Below are 22006 nucleotides of genomic sequence, written 5' to 3'. Positions count from 1 at the left end.
AGACATAAGCACACTCCCACCATCGAATCGACAAAGCCTGTACAAACTAGCTTTTAAGCTAGCTCCTGTGGAGGGCTCTTCATTGGGCCTTGGGCCCAACAATGATACTTCATGCATTGAGTACATATTAAATTTTATTAAACTTGACCAATATTTTTCAAGTAATGAACAATTTTTATCAAAATGATATAATTGGTCAAATTGCAACTTCTTGCAAAGGTGCATGATAAATAACATTTTTTTGTCTTCCCATTCAGGGGTCAGTACAATTTTTTTTTTATCTGTCTAACCCCTTTCTTTCTCTCTCTCTTTCTGTTGATTGTTTTCAACCATCACCATCGCCAGTACCACCATTGTCATGACAACTGAAATATACACACCATTCAAACTTCTCATGCCACCACCATCAATACCTTTGACTTCGCCGCCTTCCCCTCCACCACCATTACCACTGCCCAGGCACCAAAGTCTGGTGATGGGTCTGTTACATATAGATACATGCAATAATTGTTTTTATTTTATTTTCTAGTACTGGATCCCTTCAATGATTGTCTGAATTCTGATAACAGTTACCCCTGTACTTCTTTTGAACCTTCCAAGCTGACTGACTTCCCTTGTCTTGACTTGTCACCACAGAAACCCACCCTGAATAAGTTACAGAAAAACTGCAACTTCAATGATGAGTGTTGCAGTAACGACTACATCCCAGAAGGACGAAGATGCAAAGGCTTAGATTCCTTGGAAGATTCTATCAAACCGGAATCTTCACAGGAAGCATCTTCCAATCCAGCAAGGGAACTGGATAAAGATAGCCTCAAGCCAAAACTTGAGCCTCTTCCTAAGTCAGCCAGCAAAATTGGGGAAATTTTACAAAAGAGGCCACTGATGGCTCCTACAGCAGGCAAGAGGTTATATCCTCAATCTCTTCCATATCTTGAGGTGAGTAAACTTCTTTTAGAATTACATATTTTTGTAAGCATTAACAAAATAAGTAATTAACCAGGAACAGGTTGCTCAATTTGTGTGTGTATGTGTGTCTCTCTCTCTCTCTCTCACATATATCATTTTTATTGTCATTTTCTTCATTTAATGTACAACTAACATTCTGGAATCAATTGGATGGTTTGACAGGATCTGACAAGTTGGAGGATTGCAGCATACGCCAATGTCTGCATTAGCATGGTTTCTATGGCGAGATGCCCTTCCAAATGCCAACTACTTTACAAGGTGTACTGGGTGTTTTTAAATTTGTCGATTCTTTTATTTGTTTCATTCTTCTTGACTGTGGCCATGCTGGAGATCTGCCTTTAGTCGAACAAATCTACCCCAGGACTTATTCTTTGTAAGCCTAGTGCTTTTTCTATCGGCCTCTTTTGCTGAACCGCTAAGCTACGGGGACGTCAACACACCAACATTGGTTGTCAAGCAATGGTGTGAGGACAAACAAACATAAACACATAGATATATTTATATATATATATATATATATATATATATATATATACGACTAGCTTCTTTCAGTTTCCATCTGCCAAATCCACTCACAAGGTTTTGGTCAGCCCAAGGCTATAGTAGAAGACATTTGCCCAATGTGCCACTCAGTGGGACTGAACCTGGAACCATGTGGTTGGTAAGCAAGCTACTTACCACACAGCCATTCCTTACTTAATAAAATATTTTTCACCTCCAAAGATGAGTTTAATTGACCCCAAAAATTTTGATGTTGATGTTTGAGTCTCTTGATGGTGTTACATGTTATTTTTACCTTTGCAGCCCATTCAAGTAAATCACATTATTGTGATTCACCCTGGATCACAGAATCTTCGAATTGGACGAGCATCAGATTCCCTTCCTGTCTCAATACCACACTGTATTGCCCGCAGACATAAGGTTCCTGGTCAGAAAAGATATGAAGATCCGTGGCTAGTTAAGAAAGAGTGTCAGGTATATTGTTTTGTTTCTCTTTCTTTGATAATAATGAGAGTAAGAGAAAGGAATATGCTGTGCTGGTGGAGCTATGCCAAAGCAGTTGGTGGCAAACAAAGCATGATCCCATTGGAGTGGGATGCAGAGGATATGCAGGTCAATTCATCTGCAGAGCTTATAACCTGGTTGGCATTATAATCATGTCATCAAAATCTTGAACTTACAAAGTAATGCAAGATCAATTCAAAACAATGCAAATGAATAAGCATTAAATTTGATAGAGTAATCTGAATGCTAAAGGGTTAATGGCATCAATCTCACCAGCCTCAAAGGGCCTGCAGATGCCATGTGCATTGCTCCTTCCTCCAGATTCATCATCATCATCATCATCATTGCCAATGTTTTAATATTTGCTTTTCCATACTCACTTGGATCCGATGTGAGTACATTGAAGCAGAGATTTCTTACAGTCAGATGTGCTTCCTGTCTTTAACCCTTTCGTTACCAACCCAGCTGAAACTGCCTCTGGCTCTGAGTACAAATGTCTTATTTTCATAGATTTTGAATTAAAACCTTCCACCAAACCTTAGTCACAATTTATGTTCCTAACACTAGCTTAATGATAACTAAGTTATTTTACTAAATCCTTTGTTGTATTTAACATTGAAAGAAACACAGAGCATCTCGAAATAAATACAGTAACGAAAAGGTTAACTTCATCTTGTTTCCGAGTGAGGTAATAATCTCCCATTCTATGGAACAACTGACAGCCTGGACATGTTTTATGTGGGGAACTGAAAGCAAAAAGCACTGTTTAAAGAGCCCTTGTTTACAAAGAGTGCACAACATGTCAAGACGTGTCACAAAGTGATAAATGCAAAGGAAAATGCTTGGCTAACCTCATTTGATATTATTTGAGTCCCCAAAATAAATCCAGTTCATTGAATTACTGCTGCACTGAACTCTTGTACATTGAATATTATTTCTGTGTTTCTAATCCTTTATTCTCAGCATGCTGAAGCCAAACTACAGCAGCGGCGTGGGTTGAAACAAGCAGAGGAAGCATTACTTAGCTGGCCAAATAATCTTGGAGAGTATCGATCAGCAACTTCCCAAAAACAGGTAATGCTATAGACGTAGAACTTTTGATACTCTTCAGTCTTTTGGCATCCAATTTTCCAAACTCCCAAGGTCCATATGGAATTTGTTGCAGTATATTTTCTGTAGCTAGATGGCCCTCCTGTTGCCAACTCTTGCCTGTTTCCAAACATGGTAAATATTTCAGTGCTATTTTGAAATGCGATCTACGTAACCAACATGATCTACAAGAGTCAAATTCTACTTTAGTATGTGAGCTACATGTTTCATTTATTTATTATGGCTTAAATAAAACATTATTACATTTTTATACATCTATTTAAAAAAATTAAAACGATGGGCAAATCGAATGAACATCAGCTAGAAGAGTAAAAAATAGATAATTAAATTTTTTATACATTTTATACAATTATTATTAAAAAGAAATTAGAATGATGCAAATTTGAAACAAGTTTACTAATTTTATTGATGAATCAAATGAACAGCGAGAAAAGTAAGAAATAGATCAACAGAGTTTTTTCTCGTAACTTTTCTTGTAAATCACAATATAAAGTGTAGATTGCATACCAAAGCAGTTTTATGACATGTAGATCGCATACCAAAGTAACACCAATATTTCTCTGACAAGTTTTTGTGAAAGATTGGAAATGGATGTTACTGGCGTGTTGGTCACACACATTTACAACTATCATGTGATGTTAAGACAAGGAGATACTGACACACACCACACACGCACACTGATAGATATAAACATTGAGTTTCTTTCAGTTTCCATCTACCAAATTCATTCACAAGATTTTGGTCAGCTGAGGCTGTAGCAGAGCACACTTGCCCAAGGTACCATACAGTGCAAACGAACCCACCCAGAATCATGTGGTTGGGAAACCAAATTTCTTACACGAACCCATACTTGCACCTTTTGTTATTTTGGAAGTCTGAAGTATAATGGAAATAACAAAACATTAGTTTTATCTTTTTTTTTTTTTCTATTCCTGAGTGAGAAATTATTATATCTCTGACCCTTTTCCTAACCCTTTAACCCTTTCTTTACTATATATCTAAGTAATGACTTTCAATTAAATTTTTAAATAATCATGAATTTAGACTGGTTTCATTAAACAACTGAAACTTTTTAATTTATTGACATATTAATGTGATTTCTGGAACACAATTGAAGAAAAGGTTCTTAATCAATTCTATTGCATAACTTTTGTCTCAAAGTGACTCTATTTACAGGTAAACCAAAAGCTATCTTTTTTTTTCAGTTTGATTATTTTCTGCATAACAGTTTGTTTCTGCAATGATCACTTCAAATAGGCTTACATTTGCTTGATTTCTCCTTATCTTCCGTTGAAAAGCTCTCAAATTCAGAATCACTGCTTGATAGCATGAAACTGTTATCCATTTTAAAAGTTGAAAACAAAAATCACCAAAGAATGTGGGGAAAAAATCTCTCAAAATTTGCATAGCTCAGATACCACGTCAAACAATGTTGGATATTCTAACTCAACTATTTACATAATGAAATCACATGTTTTCACAAATGTATTAATGAGATTTGTGCTGAAATTAGCATCTAAATGTCAATGGGTTGCTCATTTGAGCCAAAAATATTTCTCAGCCAGCTGTGGCTGAATTGGTAACGAAAGGGTTAAGACTGGTTTGAGATAACTTCCTCATTCCCTCTTACTAGATACCTGGCCTCAATGCTTATAACAGAGTGATCTCTGTTCTGTTGACTATTCCAATTTGCCACCTACATTATCATCATCATCATCGTTTAACGTCTGCTTTCCATGCTAGCATGGGTTGGACGATTTGACTGAGGACTGGTGAACCAGATAGCTACACCAGGCTCCAATCTGTTTTGGCAGTTTCTACAGCTGGATGCCCTTCCTCACGCCAACCACTCTGAGAGTGTAGTGGGTGCTATTACGTGCCACCGGCACAAAGGCCAGTCAGGAGGTACTGGCAACGGCCACGCTCAAAATGGTGTATTTTACGTGCCACCTGCACAGGAGCCAGTCCAGCGGTACTGGCAACGAACGGACTACCATTATTCTGACTGACAATTCCCTGTGTCTTTATCATTGTTTCCGTTGATTGTCTGGTAATATGATACTTCTATTTTGTTTTTCAGCTTGCAACTTACAACAGCTGTGTTTTAGGCGAATGGACTGATACACATTCTTCATTGAATTGGACCAGTACAATTGATAAACCTGAGTTCTTGATTGGGGAAGAAGTAAGCAACGACATACTTATGTATTTTTATAAATGCAATATAGGTCCTCTCATGAAATCTGCAGTTAAATGCTGTCACCAGTTACCCCCCTGGCCCCATATAATATATCAGGTGAAATGCTTAGCAGTATTTTGTCCTGCCTTACATTCTGTGGTCAACTTTGGCTTTCATCCTTTCAAGGTTGATAAAATAAATGCCAGCTCAGCACTGGGGTTGATGTTATTGACTTAACTACTTCTCGGTAAGAGTATAAAAACTGCATACTTCTGCCAAGCCATGTGAAGCCAGTGTGGCAGAGTAGGCTCACCAAATTAGTATGATCTCAAGCTCAAATTCATGGCCTCCACACCAGACTGTGGTTGATGGGAAGAACATGCTGATGCCTTCGTCCTACAGTGGACTGAATCCAATCCATATATATTTACAATAGGCGCAGGAGTGGCTGTGTGGTAAGTAGCTTGCTTACCATCCACATGGTTCCGGGTTCATTCCCACTGCGTGGCACATTGGGCAAGTGTCTTCTACTATAGCCTTGGGCTGACCAAAGCCTTGTGAGTGGATTTGGTAGACGGAAACTGAAAGAAGCCCGTCGTATATATGCATATATATGTATGTATGTGTATATGTTTGTATGTCTGTGTTTGTCCCCCCAACATCGCTTGACAACCGATGCTGGTGTGTTTATGTCCCTGTAACTTAGCGGTTCGGCAAAAGAGACCGATAGAATAAGTACTAGGCATCCAAAGAATAAGTCTAGGGGTCGATTTGCTCGACTAAAGGCTCGACTCCAGCATGGCCGCAGTCAAATGACTGAAACAAGTAAAAGAGTATGTATGTGTCTATCATGATCATTGTTCTTTATCCATTTTCCATGCTAGCATAGTTGGATGGGTCATTACATTCTCAAGAGAGCTCCCACTCACAGTTACTGCCCTATTAAAAGTGTCAGACAACTGTATTTCACTTGTATGTTCTGTTTTTGACATGGTTTCTACAGCAGGGTGTCATCCCTAATGCCATCTACTTTACAGAGTGTACTGGGTGTTATTTCATTGTGAAACCAGCATTTAAAGAGGCTGTGATGTCCGTAACAAGACATGACTGAAGGGTCTCTTTGATCTTGTGTTACCTCAATTTATTTCTCATGCACTTTAGAATATATTGGGTGCATTTTATCTTGACATCATCTCCATTGAGGTTGCATTGTACCCCACAAAGTAAGAGATCCCCCATCACTCTGTTTTCTCTGTTCATTCAGAGCAATGACATCAGATGAAGAGAGGGTGATTGCAGTAGATGTACGAAGGTGAGAGGGAGAATGGAGTGCAAGAGGTGGGGTAAGGCAGTGCAATAAGGAGTAAAGGAAGAAAAGACAGTAATGGCAGGGATAATTGAGAGAGAGACAATAATGGTAGGGAGCAATGGGACGGTAATGGTAGAATGTAGTGAGATGGAAGTGGGAGAGAAGCACTGATATCTGTCACATCTTTGGTAAGAGAGAGAGGACATGTGATGGGTTGCCATAGAAATGGTTAGTGGTAAGAGTGTGATGAATCTTAGTAACATCATCTAGAGCAGGGGTTTTCAAACTTTTTGACTTGCGGACCCCTTTATATTTCAGGCTTTACCTTAGGGACCCCCTTATAAATGCTTATGAAATTTATACATAAATATTTGCTTAAAATAACATATATTTTTACATTTATTTATTTAACAGTATTTAACAAATAGGTTTATTGTCAATTAAAAGATTTCGATTAAAAAACATATATAAAATCAAATTGCCCATAAAAAGTATTTGCTGTCCACAGACCCCCTGTCTTGTCCTTGCGGACCACAGTTTTAAAACCCCTAATCTAGAGGAAAAGGGTGGTGACTATGAGGAAGGAAAAGGTAGGGTGGTGATAACTGGTTAGGGTTAGGGAAGAGAGAGTAATGGCTATTCCAAGTGGTAATGTTATAGGAAGACTGGGTGTCAAGGAAAGAAGAACCTGAGGAAAAGGGAGTAATGTTTGGCTTTACAGGAGGATGAGGGAGTGATGGATGGCTTTACAGGAGGATGAGGGAGTGATGGATGGCTTTACAGAAGGATGAGGGAGTGATGGATGGCTTTACAGGAGGATGAGGGAGTGATGGTGTGTAATTAGGGAGAGTAAATGGAGGGGAGTATCAGACACTAACAGATCAGTTATAATCCCTTATTACCCAATCATTTTGATGAAAGAGATTTAAAAGATACAGACTGTTGTATAAGGTGGAATGAGTATGACTAGGTGTAATATTACCCGTCATCATACCAGTGATGTGGTTTAGGGAATAGATTGAGAAGAAATGATTGAAGGACATGTGGATATTGAATCAGCTTAAGGGTCAACAAATGGGGACTGGAAGGTTGGCAACTGGAATGGCATCTGGCTGAAGAAATCTGCCTCAATGCACTCCATCTAACCCATGCAAGTATGGAAAAGTAGATGTTAAAGACAGTGATGATGGGTTTTCAATTGCTATTTTTGCAGCTTTGTAATAATCTCCAATAATCCTAAATTCCTCTGTGAACTTCAACCTTTATCTTTCCAGGCTTTATATGTTCGAACGACAGATTGTTATAATTTACATTGGCCAATCAGATACAGTCAACTAAACATACACAAAGGACCAGGTGGAACTTTTTCTTCTGTTCTGGCTGATCTTGAAACTATTTGGGCGACAGCTTTAGAAACCAAACTAGGAATTCCTCGTAAAGACTTAAGTGTAAGTTTTTTTCTTTTTTCTTTTCACTCTGTGAAAGTTTTTTGTCTATGGGTGAATTTTAAAAATGTCCCAGAACCTAGAAAGTTGCGCAGACTGGTCTGTTGTTAAGGCGATGAGCTGGCAGAAACGTTAGCACCCCGGGCGAATTCCTTAGCGGTATTTCGTCTGCTGTTAAATTCTGAGTTCAAATTCCGCCGAGGTCGACTTTGCCTTTCATCCTTTCGGGGTCGATAAATTGAGTACCAGTTACGCACTGGGTCGATGTAATGGACTTAATCCCTTTGTCTGTCTTTGTTTGTCCCCTCTATGTTTAGCCCCTTGTGGGCAATAAAGAAATAAGACTGGTCTGTTGTTGGGTAATATGCCAGAAGCTAAATGTTTGTTTAATCTACTTTTCATGACTGTTAATCTTTGATATATTTTATATCATTTCATTTGTTTGTTTAATTGTTTAAGGTCTAATTCTCCATGATAGAATGGGTTAGATGGAGGAACTAGTTAAAGCAGGATTTTATACGTAGAGCATGACTGTTTAGAAGCTTGCTTACCATTTGTGTGCTTTTGCTGCATGTCACTATGGACAATTGTCTTCTATTATAGCCCTGGGCCAACCCAAAGTATCTGCCAGATCAGATTGGAGCCTGGTGCAGCTATCTGGTTCGCCAGTCCTCAGTCAAATCGTCCAACCCATGCTAGCATGGAAAGCGGACGTTAAATGATGATGATGATTCACAAAGCTTTTGTCAGTCCAAATCGATAGTAGAAGTCACTTACGCAAAGTGCCACTTAGTGAGACTGAACCCAAAGCCATGTGGTTGACAAACAAACTTCTTAACCATGCAGCCATGCCTGTAGTTATAAATTAATTAGTTTCAGCTTTGACTGAATTAATTTCTTTATTCTTTTTTCCCCCCAGGATTATAGAGTTGTATTACTGATTCCAGACGTGTATATTCATAAACACGTGAAGGCCTTGATGAATATACTTCTAAACAACCTCGGTTTCTCTGCAGCTATTATTCACCAAGTAAGTATAATCTGCGATTACACTCTGACACCTTGTCACTACCATCATCATTTTCCTGGCTACTCCCATCCACACTTGCTGGGCAACCATGTGTTGCCTCTATAACAAGACACCTGTACTTGTCCTGTTATCATACCTTATTCTCTCAATACCTGGCATAAAGCCAAATCACTCTCTACTACAATCCCACTCAGTCTCTTTTTTTTTCTCCCTTGTGCTGGTGTCATGAAAAATACCCCTAATATATTCTTATTTCTTTATTGTCCACAAGGGGCTAAACATAGAGGGGACAAACAAGGACAGACAAAGGGATTAAGTCGATTACATCGACCCCAGTGTGTAACTGGTACTTAATTTATCGACCCCAGTGTGTAACTGGTACTTAATTTATCGACCCCGAGAGGATGAAAGGCAAAGTCGACCTCGGTGGAATTTGAACTCAGAATGTAACAGCAGACGAAATACTGCTAAGTAATTCACCCAGGGTGCTAACGATTCTCCCAGCTCGTCGCCTTCGTACCCCTAATATACTCTGTTAAGTGGTTGATGTTAGGAAGGGCAACTATCCATAGAAGCCATGCCAGATCAGACATAGGAACCTGACATAGTCATCTGGCTTGTTGGATCCTTTCAAACTATTCAACCCATACCAGCATGAAAGACAGACGTTAAATGATGATGAAAAGTATCTGTGATATGTTCTATGTAATATTTATTCCAATGCCTTACGTTCTAAATTCAGATCTCACTGAGATCAATTTGGCTTTTCCTCCTCCTTTTACTTTTAAGAGAAATTGCAAAATGTCTTTTTTTTTTTTCTCGGACAGTGTTAATTAGAATATGAAATGACACTCATATGTGCACACGTACAAACAAAAACACCCACTACACTCTCGGAGTGGTTGGCGTTAGGAAGGGCATCCAGCTGTAGAAACTCTGCCAAATCAGATTGAGCCTGGTGCAGCTTCTGGCTCACCAGTCCTCAGTCAAACCGTCCAACCCATGCTAGCATGGAAAGTGGACGTTAAACAATGATGATACACATGACAAGCTTCCTAGTTTCCATCTACTTTTTTCCACTCAAAAGCATTGGTTGGCTCAAGGCACCAGTGGAAGATACTTGCCATGCAGTTGGATTGAACCTGAAACCACATTGTTGTGAATGAAACTCCATAACCACATACCTGTGTGTGTGGCTATTGTCTTCAAATAAATTTATCATAATTTGTTTTTTCAATGGCACCATGGATTGGATGGTTTGTGTCTTGATCCTTCAATTTTTACTACTGGGCTGCCATACCAACTGTTATGTAGGTTGCTCAACATGCTTGAAATAACAGTCTGATCTCCTTCATATCACCTTAGTGCCTATGAAGATAAGTACATAGATGATGTAGTCGAAAATATGTCTGAAAGAAGGGATGGTTATGGCTGGAGTGCACTTGATCATATTCAGCTTGATCAGGACTTGTCTGGGAGTAAACAATTGTGAAATAAGAATACAACCTGTTATATAATACACAAAGAATTGTATATTTTGTTGGTATGGAGCCAACATAAGACATCCATGGATGTCTTAAAAATTCACTCAGTTACAGCCTACAAGCATAGTGAAGTGGATAAAAGTGTTGGTTAATGCAGTGCAGTCATCTAGAGGTTCTGAGTTCAATCTCAGGCAAAGGCATTAAGGTGAATCAGAAGACAGTTGAAAGAAGGCTGGAACATACAACAGCCGAAACGTAGTGAAAGCAAAAATCAAGGTGAGAACACTATTCTGACTGATGTAACATAATATAAATTCCTCATCTCAGAAATATAGAATTGTAAATAAGTGTAGGCATAGGAGTGGGTGTGTGGTAAGTAGCTTGCTTACCAACCACATGGTTCCGGGTTCAGTCCCACTGCATGGCACCTTGGGCTAGTGTCTGCTACTATAGCCTCGGGCCGACCAAAGCCTTGTGAGTGGATTTGGTAGACGGAAACTGAAAGAAGCCCGTCGTATATATGTATATATATATGTTTGTGTGTCTGTGTTTGTCCCCCAAACATCGCTTGACAACCGATGCTGGTGTGTTTACGTCCCCGTAACTTAGCGGTTCGGCAAAAGAGACCGATAGAATAAGTCCTGGGGTTGACTTGTTCGACTAAAGGCGGTGCTCCAGCATGGCCGCAGTCAAATGACTGAAACAAGTAAAAGAGTAAGCAACAAAGTTAAGTATCTTGCTCAAGAGCACAACATTCTGGTTGTAGAAGTGAAATTTCCTATCATGTCTATGTTATCAGTAATCCAATCTGCTAACCTCATTTCTATTGCTTTTCAAACTTTGACACGAATAAATTCTTTTCCAGACCTTATCCCAAGAAATATCTTCATTTTGGCTTTGATATACACCCCACCTCTCTTGGGCTCATTAGTACTGACATCCCCCTTTCATTCTCCCCATTTGTCCACTTTTTACTGTCCTTCAGTTTCACTTCTGTTAGCTTCTCTTCCCATTGACTCTGTTTCTACCTTCACCCCTTTGTCCCCCCCCCCGCTCATCCTGTTTCTTCTTCCTTCACTCATCTTCTTTTCTATTCACTTCTGTAATCCTGAATGATCGGTCTCTCTAGATTACTACATAAGGACCATGGGGCCAGTTTTCTGGTTTCTCCAGTGTATTTATTGTATGTATTCCTCCCTGGATGGGATACTGATCCATTGCAGGATTACTCATTTTTACCAGCCATGAAGTGTTTTACTCAAGAATACAACATGTCACTCAATCCAGGAATCGAACCCACAATCTTATGATCATGAGTCTAACATCCTAAACACTAAGCCACACACCTCCACTAATCCTGATTGAATGAATGCTATAAAGTGACATGGACTATCTAATCTTATGGGATACAATGGGACCCTACCTCGTTTTTGTTGGTGCCACTGTAATCCCACTCAGTGCTTGCTGTAAATTGGTTGCTGAGCAAGTGGAGATATGGGATTGAGGGCGACACTTTGATCTTGTCATGAACATGATAGTTTTCTCTAGTGTTGGTACCATGTTAAAATGCTTCCAATACATTCTCTATAAAGTGGTTGGTGCTAGGAAAGGCATCCAGCAATAGACTAAACAGAAAAGGAAACTTACAAATGTGATGTAGTCCTCAAATATGTTTTGGACATATTTGACCTGTAAAAAGACCCACGGAGAAAAAAATTTTGTCTTTGAGTAAATGGTGTCAAGCAGTCCTTTCAGAGTGCCCCCTATAGACTATCATCATCATCGTTTAAAGTCTATTTTCCATGCTGGCATGGGTTGGACGGTCTGACAGGCTCTGGAGAATTGCTCCAGGATCCAATTATCTCTTTTTGCAAGGGTTCTACAACTAGATGCCCTTCCTCACTCAAACCCCTTTACAGAGTGTATTGGGTACTCTTTTTACACGGCACCAGCACAGGTGATCTTTACATGGCACCAGCACACATTGCAAGTTCTTTATGCTCTCATTAGTATTAGATACCAAAAAAAAATTTTGTCTTAATTTATTTCCAGGAATCTGTTTGTGCCACTTTTGGTGCTGGTGTAAGTAGTGCCTGTGTGTTGGATGTTGGAGATCAGAAGACAAGTGTTTGTTGTGTGGAAGATGGATTATCCCATAGAAATACCAGGTAAGTAGGTATTACTTGAGAGAACATGGTTGTTTAATATGTTTACTCTTGAGCCTTGTTTTATGTTTTATCCCAGTGGCCCAATACGATATCTTAATTAATTTTGACATGAGTGGTGTAATATTTCTACATTATACCATATGTGAGGCAAAGATCACATAGGTAGTGTTAAATACCTATGTCCCATCAGAAGGTCGTAGGGTACCCTAGTTCATATCACGTCCTACATACCACATGACCTACCCATGATCAATTAAAAATGTTGGGTATTTTCTATTGGAAGATCTGGAAATCTTTTCATTCAAAAAGAACTATTTTGGTTTCCATGGCAAGCAAAATATCTTTTATTCCCTTCTCTTTCTATTGGAAAATCTACCAATTTTTTCAAAAAGAACTATTTTTGTTTCAATGGCAAATAAAATTTTCTCAGTACTCAATCTTATTTCACTTCACTACAAATCTATTAATTTATAAGTCTGCTATCCTGAAAATCTCATTCTATCATCATAAAAAGAAAAGGTGACTTCCACTCTTCTATGCTGTCATGGGTCAGACAGAATTTGTGGGAGGCAGATTTTCCACAGCTGGATGCCTTTCCTGTTCACAACCCTCACCTGTTTCCCACAGCCAGAGATGTTTTCATGGAAGACTGGAAACGATGGACACTGCTTTTATGATGTCGACATTCATTTAGTTGTCATGCAATGTCAAGACAGAGCGCACACAAGCACATGCACACTCACATAAGCACAGGCATGCACGTACAAGCACAGGCACACATGCACGTACAAGCACACGCACACATAAGAGCGACCCTTATGCACAAGCACACACATGCGTACACAAGCACATGCATGCACGTACAAACACACGCACACATGATAAGAGTGACCCTTATGCACACACAATGCTATTTAATGCCTGCAACCACCTATGTTATTGTCGTCGTTATCAACTATTTATATTTACTGCCGATAATAGTAACAATAATAATACTTATATAAATATTCACTTTCGAATATTTACTCCTTGTGTGTGTGTGTATGTATGTGTATACTTTCATGTATATTTGTTTGGTATAACACAATATAGTCAATTAATACTACCTTTCTTCCTCATCTCTCTTCTCTAATTAGAATAGTTATGGACTATGGAGGCAGTGATATTACAAGGTGCTTCCAGTGGTTACTTACAAAATCTGGATTCAACCCCCAACACCTGAAAATAACTGATATTGTTGACACAAGGCTCATACAGGAATTCAAAGAAACTTATTGTCACATGGATCAGGTAACATTTTGTTATTTAGTTTTCAGTTATGTTGATCTAAGAAAGACATTTTGACATGTCTTTCCTCTTGTATAATTTATACAATTTGTCTTTAAACCTATAATAGCTGCTAGCTGCAGTGATTATATTTAGTAATGTATGAAGGTGTCCTTTATTGAAGACAATTATTTCAAAACTTCCTATATATATATATATATTTCGTTTTTGGGTTTGGTTTGCAAGAGTCAAAACTATTGAAAAGGTTTCAAGACACAATGGAAATTTTAGAAAAATAAAAAGAAATAAGTGGAAATTTTACTGGTGAGTGTGTTAAATTATAAGGCACTAAAAGAGAATGACTCTCCCCAGACACAACAGAATACACACACACACACACACACACACATATATGCATATATCTTTTATCTTTTACCTGTTTCAGTCATTAGACTGTGGCCATGCTGGAGCACCGCCTTGAATTTTTAATCAAATGAATTGTCCCCAGTTCTTATTTTTTTAAGCCTGATGCGTATTCTATTGGTTTCTTTTGCTGAACTGCTAGGTTACGGGGGATGTAAACACACCAACACCGGATGTCAAGTGGTGATGCGGAGACACACACACACAGATACACACACACATATGACGGGCTTCTTTCAGTTTCTGTCTACCAAATCCACTCACAAGGCTTTGGTCAGTTTGAAGCTACAGTAGAAGTCACTTGCCCAAGGTGCCATGCTGTGGGACTGAACTGGAACTATGTGGTTGGGAAGCAAGCTTCTTACCATGCAGCCAATATTACCTCCTCTAATGACCCCTCTGTTGTAGAAAGACACCTGCTTCTGCCTGTCACACGCTAACCTTTCATCCTATGACATGAATTCCCCGCCTCAAATGGGCCCTGCCCCTCTCATAATTCCTTGTCTCCTGAGTTACTTGGTTACCCTGCCAGTGCTGGTGCCATGTTAAAAGCATCCAGTCCACACTGTAACATGGTTGGCGTTTGGAAAGGCATCCAGCTGTAAAAACCTTGCCAAAAACTAACCTCGCCTGTGCTGGTGCTACATAAAAAGCACTGAGTCTACTCTGCAGAGTGGTTGGTGTTAAGAAGAGCATCCAGCCATAAAACCCCTACCAAAATAGATACAGTAGCCTAGGGTAGTTTTTCTACCTGGTCAGCTCCTATCAACTGTCCTACTTATGATATGCCAGCGTGGAAAGCAGACGTTTAATGATGATGATTTCATGGGTTTAATAGAAAAAATTTGGCATAAACATAACAAACTGAAAATTAGACAAAAACATAATACATGGACATTTGATAGCTGATTCCTCATTAGTCAATGTCCTCATTATCAATGTGTGATAGTTGTAAATGAGTATCACTGTTATATTAGCAGTGTCATTAATTCTCAATATTCTATGAAAATGTCTGGCCATTGGGAAATATATTATCTTTCTTGGAAACGGGTAAAGTTTGACAACAAGAAGGGAAGCTGGTCATAGAAAATCTGACTCGGTATACTCTGTCCAACTCATGCATGGAAAAGTAGATGTTAAAATGATGTTGGTCTATAATTTTTTTTTCTTTTGCCATTTTAGCAACAAGATGGTGTATATGAATACAACATACACATTAAAAAACCACAAAGTTTGATCATCAAATATAATTCTGTGAAACTTGGAGATGAGTGTGTTCTGGCACCATTGAGTTTGTTTTTTAACGATATGTTGGCACTGCAAGGTTCCCAACTTTGTCACACACAGCAAAGGTATGAAGGAGATTCAGATGACCCTCATGATGATTTTTACCTGTTACAGACCCAGAGTCAGCAACAACAAGTAAGGAAACAAATTTGTTGATAATACAGTTCTATATTTAAGAGATGAGGAATTATGTACATTATTTACATTATTTAAAATTGACGGATATTTGTCCTCATCTTGTTTGTTGTTAACACAATGTTTCGGCTGATATACCCTCCAGCCTTCATCAGGTGTCTTGGGGAAATTTCGAACCTGGGTTCTCATTCCTAAGGTAGTTTTCAATGTTGTTATTATTATTATTCAGGTCACTACCTGGAATCGAACTCAGAATCTTGGGGTTAGTAGCCCGCGCTCTTAACCACTATGCCCACGAGCATATGGCGTAGTGGTTAAGAGCGCAGGCTACTAACCCCAAAATTCTGAGTTTGATTCCAGGCAGTGACCTGAATAACAACAATAATAATAATAATATTAACATTGAAAACTACATTAGAAACGAGAACCCAGGTTCGAAATTTTCCCAAGACACCTGATGAAGGCTGGAGGGTATATCAGCCGAAACATTGTGTTAACAACAAACAAGATGAGGACAAATATCCATCAATTGTAAATAATGTACAAATTTGTTGATGTTTGTATTTCTCCCTCTCTTTCAATTTTTCATTTCTCAACTCATGTTGGGTACAAGGACAAATACACAACACATTTTCTATTAATTAAAATGATAACTTAAAAAAAAAATTTTTTTTTTTAGAACCCTCATCTGTTCTTTAAGCAAGATTGTCAAGATTTATTTAGAATTCTCTTGGCAGGGAATTTGTATCATAGAACTAGGTTGATTAGTATCAAAAGGGTTAAACTTTTACTTTATTTTTAAGTCGGAATTCCAACCACGTTTCGTGGTTTGCTACCTCATCGGCTCCTTTATAGGATCCAGTGGCTAAAGATATCATCAGGAGGAACCACGTCCGATACTGGCCCCTACTCCTCTACTGTTTTCAACGTGGCACCTTCCCCTTTTGAAGGTGTCTTCAGCTCTGGTGTTGTATACATTTCTTTTTTCTCCTTTTTTCTTTTGTTCTTTGGTTTCTGTGATGCAACTTCAACAAATGTCGGCGGGCGAATGACCATCCTGTCACATTTCCCTTTAAATACTCACCAGTAGGCTCCAGCAGCCAGCACCAGCTAACTGTCACATGACACTGCTAAATCTTCAACTGACCAATGGAGGGGAAGGGCGCATAGTTTTAGCCTTTGACTAACATTTTTTTCAGTGACCACTTGATATGATTGAGCAAAATTAGACTTCATGTACTTATACGTCCAGCCATAAAAACTATGCCAAAACAGACCTCACTGGTACTGGTACCATGTGAAAAGGACCAGTCCACTCTGTAAAGTGGTTTGCATTAGGAAGGGCATCCAGCTGTAAAAACCATGCCAAAACAGGGTGGAGCTTGGTGCAGTCCTCTGGCTTTCCAGCTCCTGTCAAGCCATCCAACCATTACCAGCATGGAAAATGAACATTAAATGATGATGTGTATATATCTATATGCACACAAATCAGATATATATACACACACTTGTACATACGCACCCATTCACATGTGTGTATATATTTTCAAACCATTGATTGCTTTTCTTTGTTCTCTAAGTCCTTATTTGAAAACTGAAAATTTTCTCCTTGTTTATTCTACAGGCTGCTCGTTTGAATGCAGCTCGGAAGAAGGAGAATGTTGAAGCAAGTTTAAACCAGCTGGACACCTCGTTTAGTCAGTACGAAGACACTAATCTGAGCCATCCACAGCTGGTCGATGAAGACTCGTATGATGGTCCGGACAATTTCTCTGGAAATGACACTTATAAAGGAGAGAGGAAACTAGATTTGGAAGAGGAGGAACCTCAAGACACTGGACCTTTATTACAACTTATGGGCATTGACCAAGCTATTTTACACAGCATTAATAAACTCAGTGAGTTACTCTTTGTTCCACAAGTCAGTAAAATGTCATCCAATTTCCATCGGTTTAATTCTGTTTTATAGATTTTATAGTTGCAGGTTTGGCTTGTTGGTTAAGAATATTCTTTTGAGATGGTGTGGTTGCATCACTCAGCAAGACCGTTGTCAGCTGCTCTCCAGCTATCTATTTAAGGCTGTATATGGCTATGGTGCGGCCACACTTGGAATTTGCATCACCAGGCTGGAACCCTTATCTTGCTCAGGACATTGACTTCCTGGGAACTGTTCAGAGATGTGCAACCAAGCGAATACCCGCCATCAGGCATCTACCATACTCTGAACACCTTGCTTCCCTGGGTATAGATACACTGAAGCTCCGATGTCTGGCAACTGATTTAGTAAACACCCACAAAACTGTTAGCCATCACACCAACAACCACCTTGAGCACCTTTTTGAGCTCCATGTGTCTAACACTCAAAGGCATGCCTCCAAAGCCAGAAAACAGCACATGACTTTTGGAAACATTTTTTCACACTCTGAGTTGCTGAAGCATGGAACAAACTATCTGCATCAGTTGTTAGATGCAGAGACATTGCATCCTTTAAAATCTCCATGCTTCCTGAAATTCACCAACACTACACCTGATATCCACCCCCTCCATACATATGCACACATGTATATCATGACTCATACATTGTTCACTTTCCTGACTTTTGTACATAATTCTATGTACTGTACATTGCACCTTTGATGTGTTGTAGTGCACCTGAGCCTATGCACAACAATTTCAAACTAATTAAAAAAAATAATAATAATAATCTACAAATACTATAATGGTTTAGGGTACATTATTAAAGTATAGATCAACTCCTGTATTTGACTTGAGAAATTATAAAACTCTAAAAGTATGAAGATAAAGTTGGCCACAGCAAGATTTGAACTCATAAAGGTTTACGTAACTAATATCACAAGTAAATTACATTAAAATTGCAATAATAATAATAGTAATCCTTTCTGCTGTAGGCACAAGGCCTGAAATTTTGGGGATATGGGATAGTCAGTTACTTGAAGCCCTGAGTTCAACTGTTACTTATTTTATCAGTCCTCAAAGGATCAAAGGCAATGTCAGCTCTGCAGCATTTGTAAAAGCTCTTTCAGAGGAGTTGGAATCAGAAGGGTTAATTTTTCTTAAAATTCTTTATACATTCAGAAGTAGGAACTACCATCATGGTACTATGGGATCTTGTTCAGCTTCGACTATATAAAGGTATATAGAAATATTATATAAAGATATATAAAAATATTATATAAAAAGTCATCATCATCATTGTTTAACGTCCGCTTTCTGTGCAAGCATGGGTTGGACGATTTTGACTGAGGACTGGCGAACCAGATGGCTGCACCAGGCTCCAATCTGATCTGGCAGAGTTTCTACAACTGGATGCCTTTCCTAACGTCAACCACTCCAAGAGTGTAGTGGGCGCTTTTACGTGCCACCAGCATGAGGGCCAGTCTGGCGGTACTGACAATGGGTAAGCTCAAATGGTGTTTTTATGTGCCACCTGCACAGGAATCAGTCCAGCAGCGCTGGTAATGACCCTGCTCGAATGTTTTGTTCACATGCCACTGGCACAAGTGCCAGTAAGGCGACGCTGGTAACGATCATGCTCAAATGGTGCTTTTTATGTGTTACCGGCATGGAAGCCAGACCACTGCTCTGGCAGTGATCCCGTTTGGATGGTGCTGTTAGCGCTCCACTGGCACGGGTGCCAAAGGTGTATAAAAAAAAAGATATATAAAAAAAGAATTTAATATCACATTATTCAGGCTTCTATTTGGACTGGTTGGTCATGGAAAAAGTTGCTGTTATACTCAAATTACCCATGATGCCATCTGACTCAGAAATATCTTTTGTACACAAATTTTCAGTTTCCAGTAAACTCAGCTTTGCTATGTTCATGAATATTTATTTTGAAATTATTTCATTTCATTTCAGGTAATGATGAAATTAAAAAGAAAATGTATAGCTGTATTCTTGTAATTGGAGGAGGGTTAAACATACGTGGTGTCCAAGGCTGGATTCAACATCGTTTGTGGTCCCAAATGCCTGTTCAATTCAGGTATACTTTGGAAGGAATGGATGTTATTACTAGAGCTAAGGTATGAAGAATTTCCATTTTTTTTTCTCCATGACATCCCTTACTCTAGCTCCCACTATCCTTTAGAAATCTTGTGAACTTGCTCACCCACTCACCAAGCCTCAGTCCATTTCACTCAACGCACCTCCCTATAATTTGGGTGTATGACCCCTGCCTGTCATATCTTCACCATCTTTCTCTCTTCCCTCTCACTTTCTCCTTACCTGAGGTAACCATATTTCTCCTCTAATGCGAGACCCCTTTTCTATCCCTTCATAATACCACCCCCAGTTGAAGGGTCTTGTCCTGCAAGTTACTTGAGATGTCGTCACCGCTGCTGGTGCCACATAGGAAGCACCCAATACGCTCTGTAAAGTTAGCATTAGGAAGGGCATCCAGCTGTAGAAACCATTCCAAAACAGACATTAGATATTGGCACAGGCCTTTGGTTTGCTAAGTAATGTTTCCTCTCAATCATCTAGAACAACACTTTGCTGAATTTCATATTGAATAACTTAGCAATAGGTGCTGGAGTGGCTGTGTGGTAAGTAGCTTGCTTACCAACCACATGGTTCTGGGTTCAGTCCCACTGCGTGGCACCTTGGGCAAGTGTCTTCTACTATAGTCTCAAGCCAACCAGAGCCTTGTGAGTGGATTTGGTAGACGGAAACTGAAAGAAGCTTGTCGTATATATGTGTATATGTGTGTCTGTGTTTGTCCCCCCCAACATCGCTTGACAACTGATGCTGGTGTGTTTACGTGCCCGTAACTTAGCGGTTCAGCAAAAGAGACCGATAGAATAAGTACTAGGCTTACAAAGAATAAGTCCTGGGGTCGATTTTCTCGACTAAAAGCGGTGCTTCAGCATGGCCACGGTCAAATGACTGAATCAAGTAAAAGAGTATTCCAGAACTAGCTGATGCTGCACTTGTTGCACACACAGAAAGAGCCCTGCAGTGCATCACATCCTGCTTTGCAGAGGCTGCCTAGCAAGTCTTCAGTTTGATTCTCATTGTTCACCTTGCTTATAAAGATTTACTAAAAATTACTAAAATCTACTTTTTAGTTGAAGAAGTGAACTCGAGAATCTGGTTGGCTTGATGTACTTCATTTTTGTTTCAGTTTTATTATTATTATTATTATTATTATTATTAAGGAGGCAAGCTGGTAGAATTCGTTTGCACGCCAGGCAAAATGCTTAGCAGTATTTCGTCTGCCTCTACATTCTGAGTTCAAATTCCGCTGAGGTCGACTTTGCTTTTCATCCTTTCGAGGGTTGATAAATTAAGTACCAGTTAAACACTGGGATCGATGCAATCGACTCCCCCACCCCCACCCCCACCCCAAAAAAACCTGCTACCCTTGTATCGAAATTTGAAGCCATTATTATTATTATTATTATTTTGAGATTTTTTCTTGAATTTGTTCATGTTATACTTGTGTAAATATAATGGCTGATATGAAGAATTTTATCCATTGTCAGGATATGGAACCAAATTTAATACCCTGGAAAGGTGCTTCTGTACTCTCCTGTTTAGATACAACACAGGAACTTTGGATCCGACAAAAAGAATGGCAACAATGGAGTGTACGCATACTAAGAGAACGGGCACCATTTATATGGTAAATTTAGTTCTATTGGAAAGTAATCTCACTTTAAACCATATTGTTATAAATTTTTTATTTTTTTATAACTATTTGTAAAATTTTCTCATGTCAAAATAAAAATTTTAAAAAAACCAACCCTGTTTTTCAAATAGTCTTTTTGTATGTTTTAATATTTTATTTAAAATGAAGCTTCACATTTTTCTTATCTAAACAAACATGGCTGTGTAGTTAAGAAGTTTGTTCCACAGTCTTATTTCTTTATTTCCCACAAGGACAGACAAAGGGATTAAGTCGATTACATTGACCCCAGTACGTAACTGGTACTTAATTTATTGACCCCGAAAAGATGAAAGGCAAAGTTGGCCTTGGCGGAATTTGAACTCCGAATGTAGCAGCAGACGAAATACCTCTAAGCATTTCTCCCGGCGTGCTAACTTTTCTGCCAACTCGCCACCTTTTAATCCACAGTCTGAAGGATTCAGATTCAATCCCAATGCATGGCACATTGGGAAAGTGTCTTCTACAGTAGTCTTGGGTCAAACAAAGCCTTATGAGTGGATTTGG

General features: G+C 39.0%; 1 protein-coding gene across 1 annotated transcript in view; it reads left to right on the top strand.

Moving 5' to 3' along the window:
* LOC106883861 (actin-related protein 8) overlaps positions 1-21577 on the top strand; it is a 26217-nt gene extending 4640 nt beyond the window's left edge. The window contains exons 2-13 of the mRNA XM_014934999.3: positions 530-939; positions 1774-1944; positions 2938-3048; positions 5165-5269; positions 7847-8020; positions 8937-9047; positions 12584-12699; positions 13836-13989; positions 15571-15810; positions 17435-17708; positions 19693-19856; positions 21318-21577. Coding sequence (XP_014790485.3) covers positions 530-939; positions 1774-1944; positions 2938-3048; positions 5165-5269; positions 7847-8020; positions 8937-9047; positions 12584-12699; positions 13836-13989; positions 15571-15810; positions 17435-17708; positions 19693-19856; positions 21318-21461 — 2174 coding nt within the window. The 3' untranslated portion in view covers positions 21462-21577. The remainder of the gene's footprint in view (positions 1-529; positions 940-1773; positions 1945-2937; positions 3049-5164; positions 5270-7846; positions 8021-8936; positions 9048-12583; positions 12700-13835; positions 13990-15570; positions 15811-17434; positions 17709-19692; positions 19857-21317) is intronic.
* Positions 21578-22006: the final 429 nt, after the last annotated feature.

Source organism: Octopus bimaculoides, chromosome 1 (assembly GCF_046866305.1).
Source record: "Octopus bimaculoides isolate indiv1 chromosome 1, ASM4686630v1, whole genome shotgun sequence".
NCBI lineage: Eukaryota > Metazoa > Mollusca > Cephalopoda > Octopoda > Octopodidae > Octopus > Octopus bimaculoides.
This window is presented reverse-complemented; position numbering and strand designations above follow the sequence as displayed.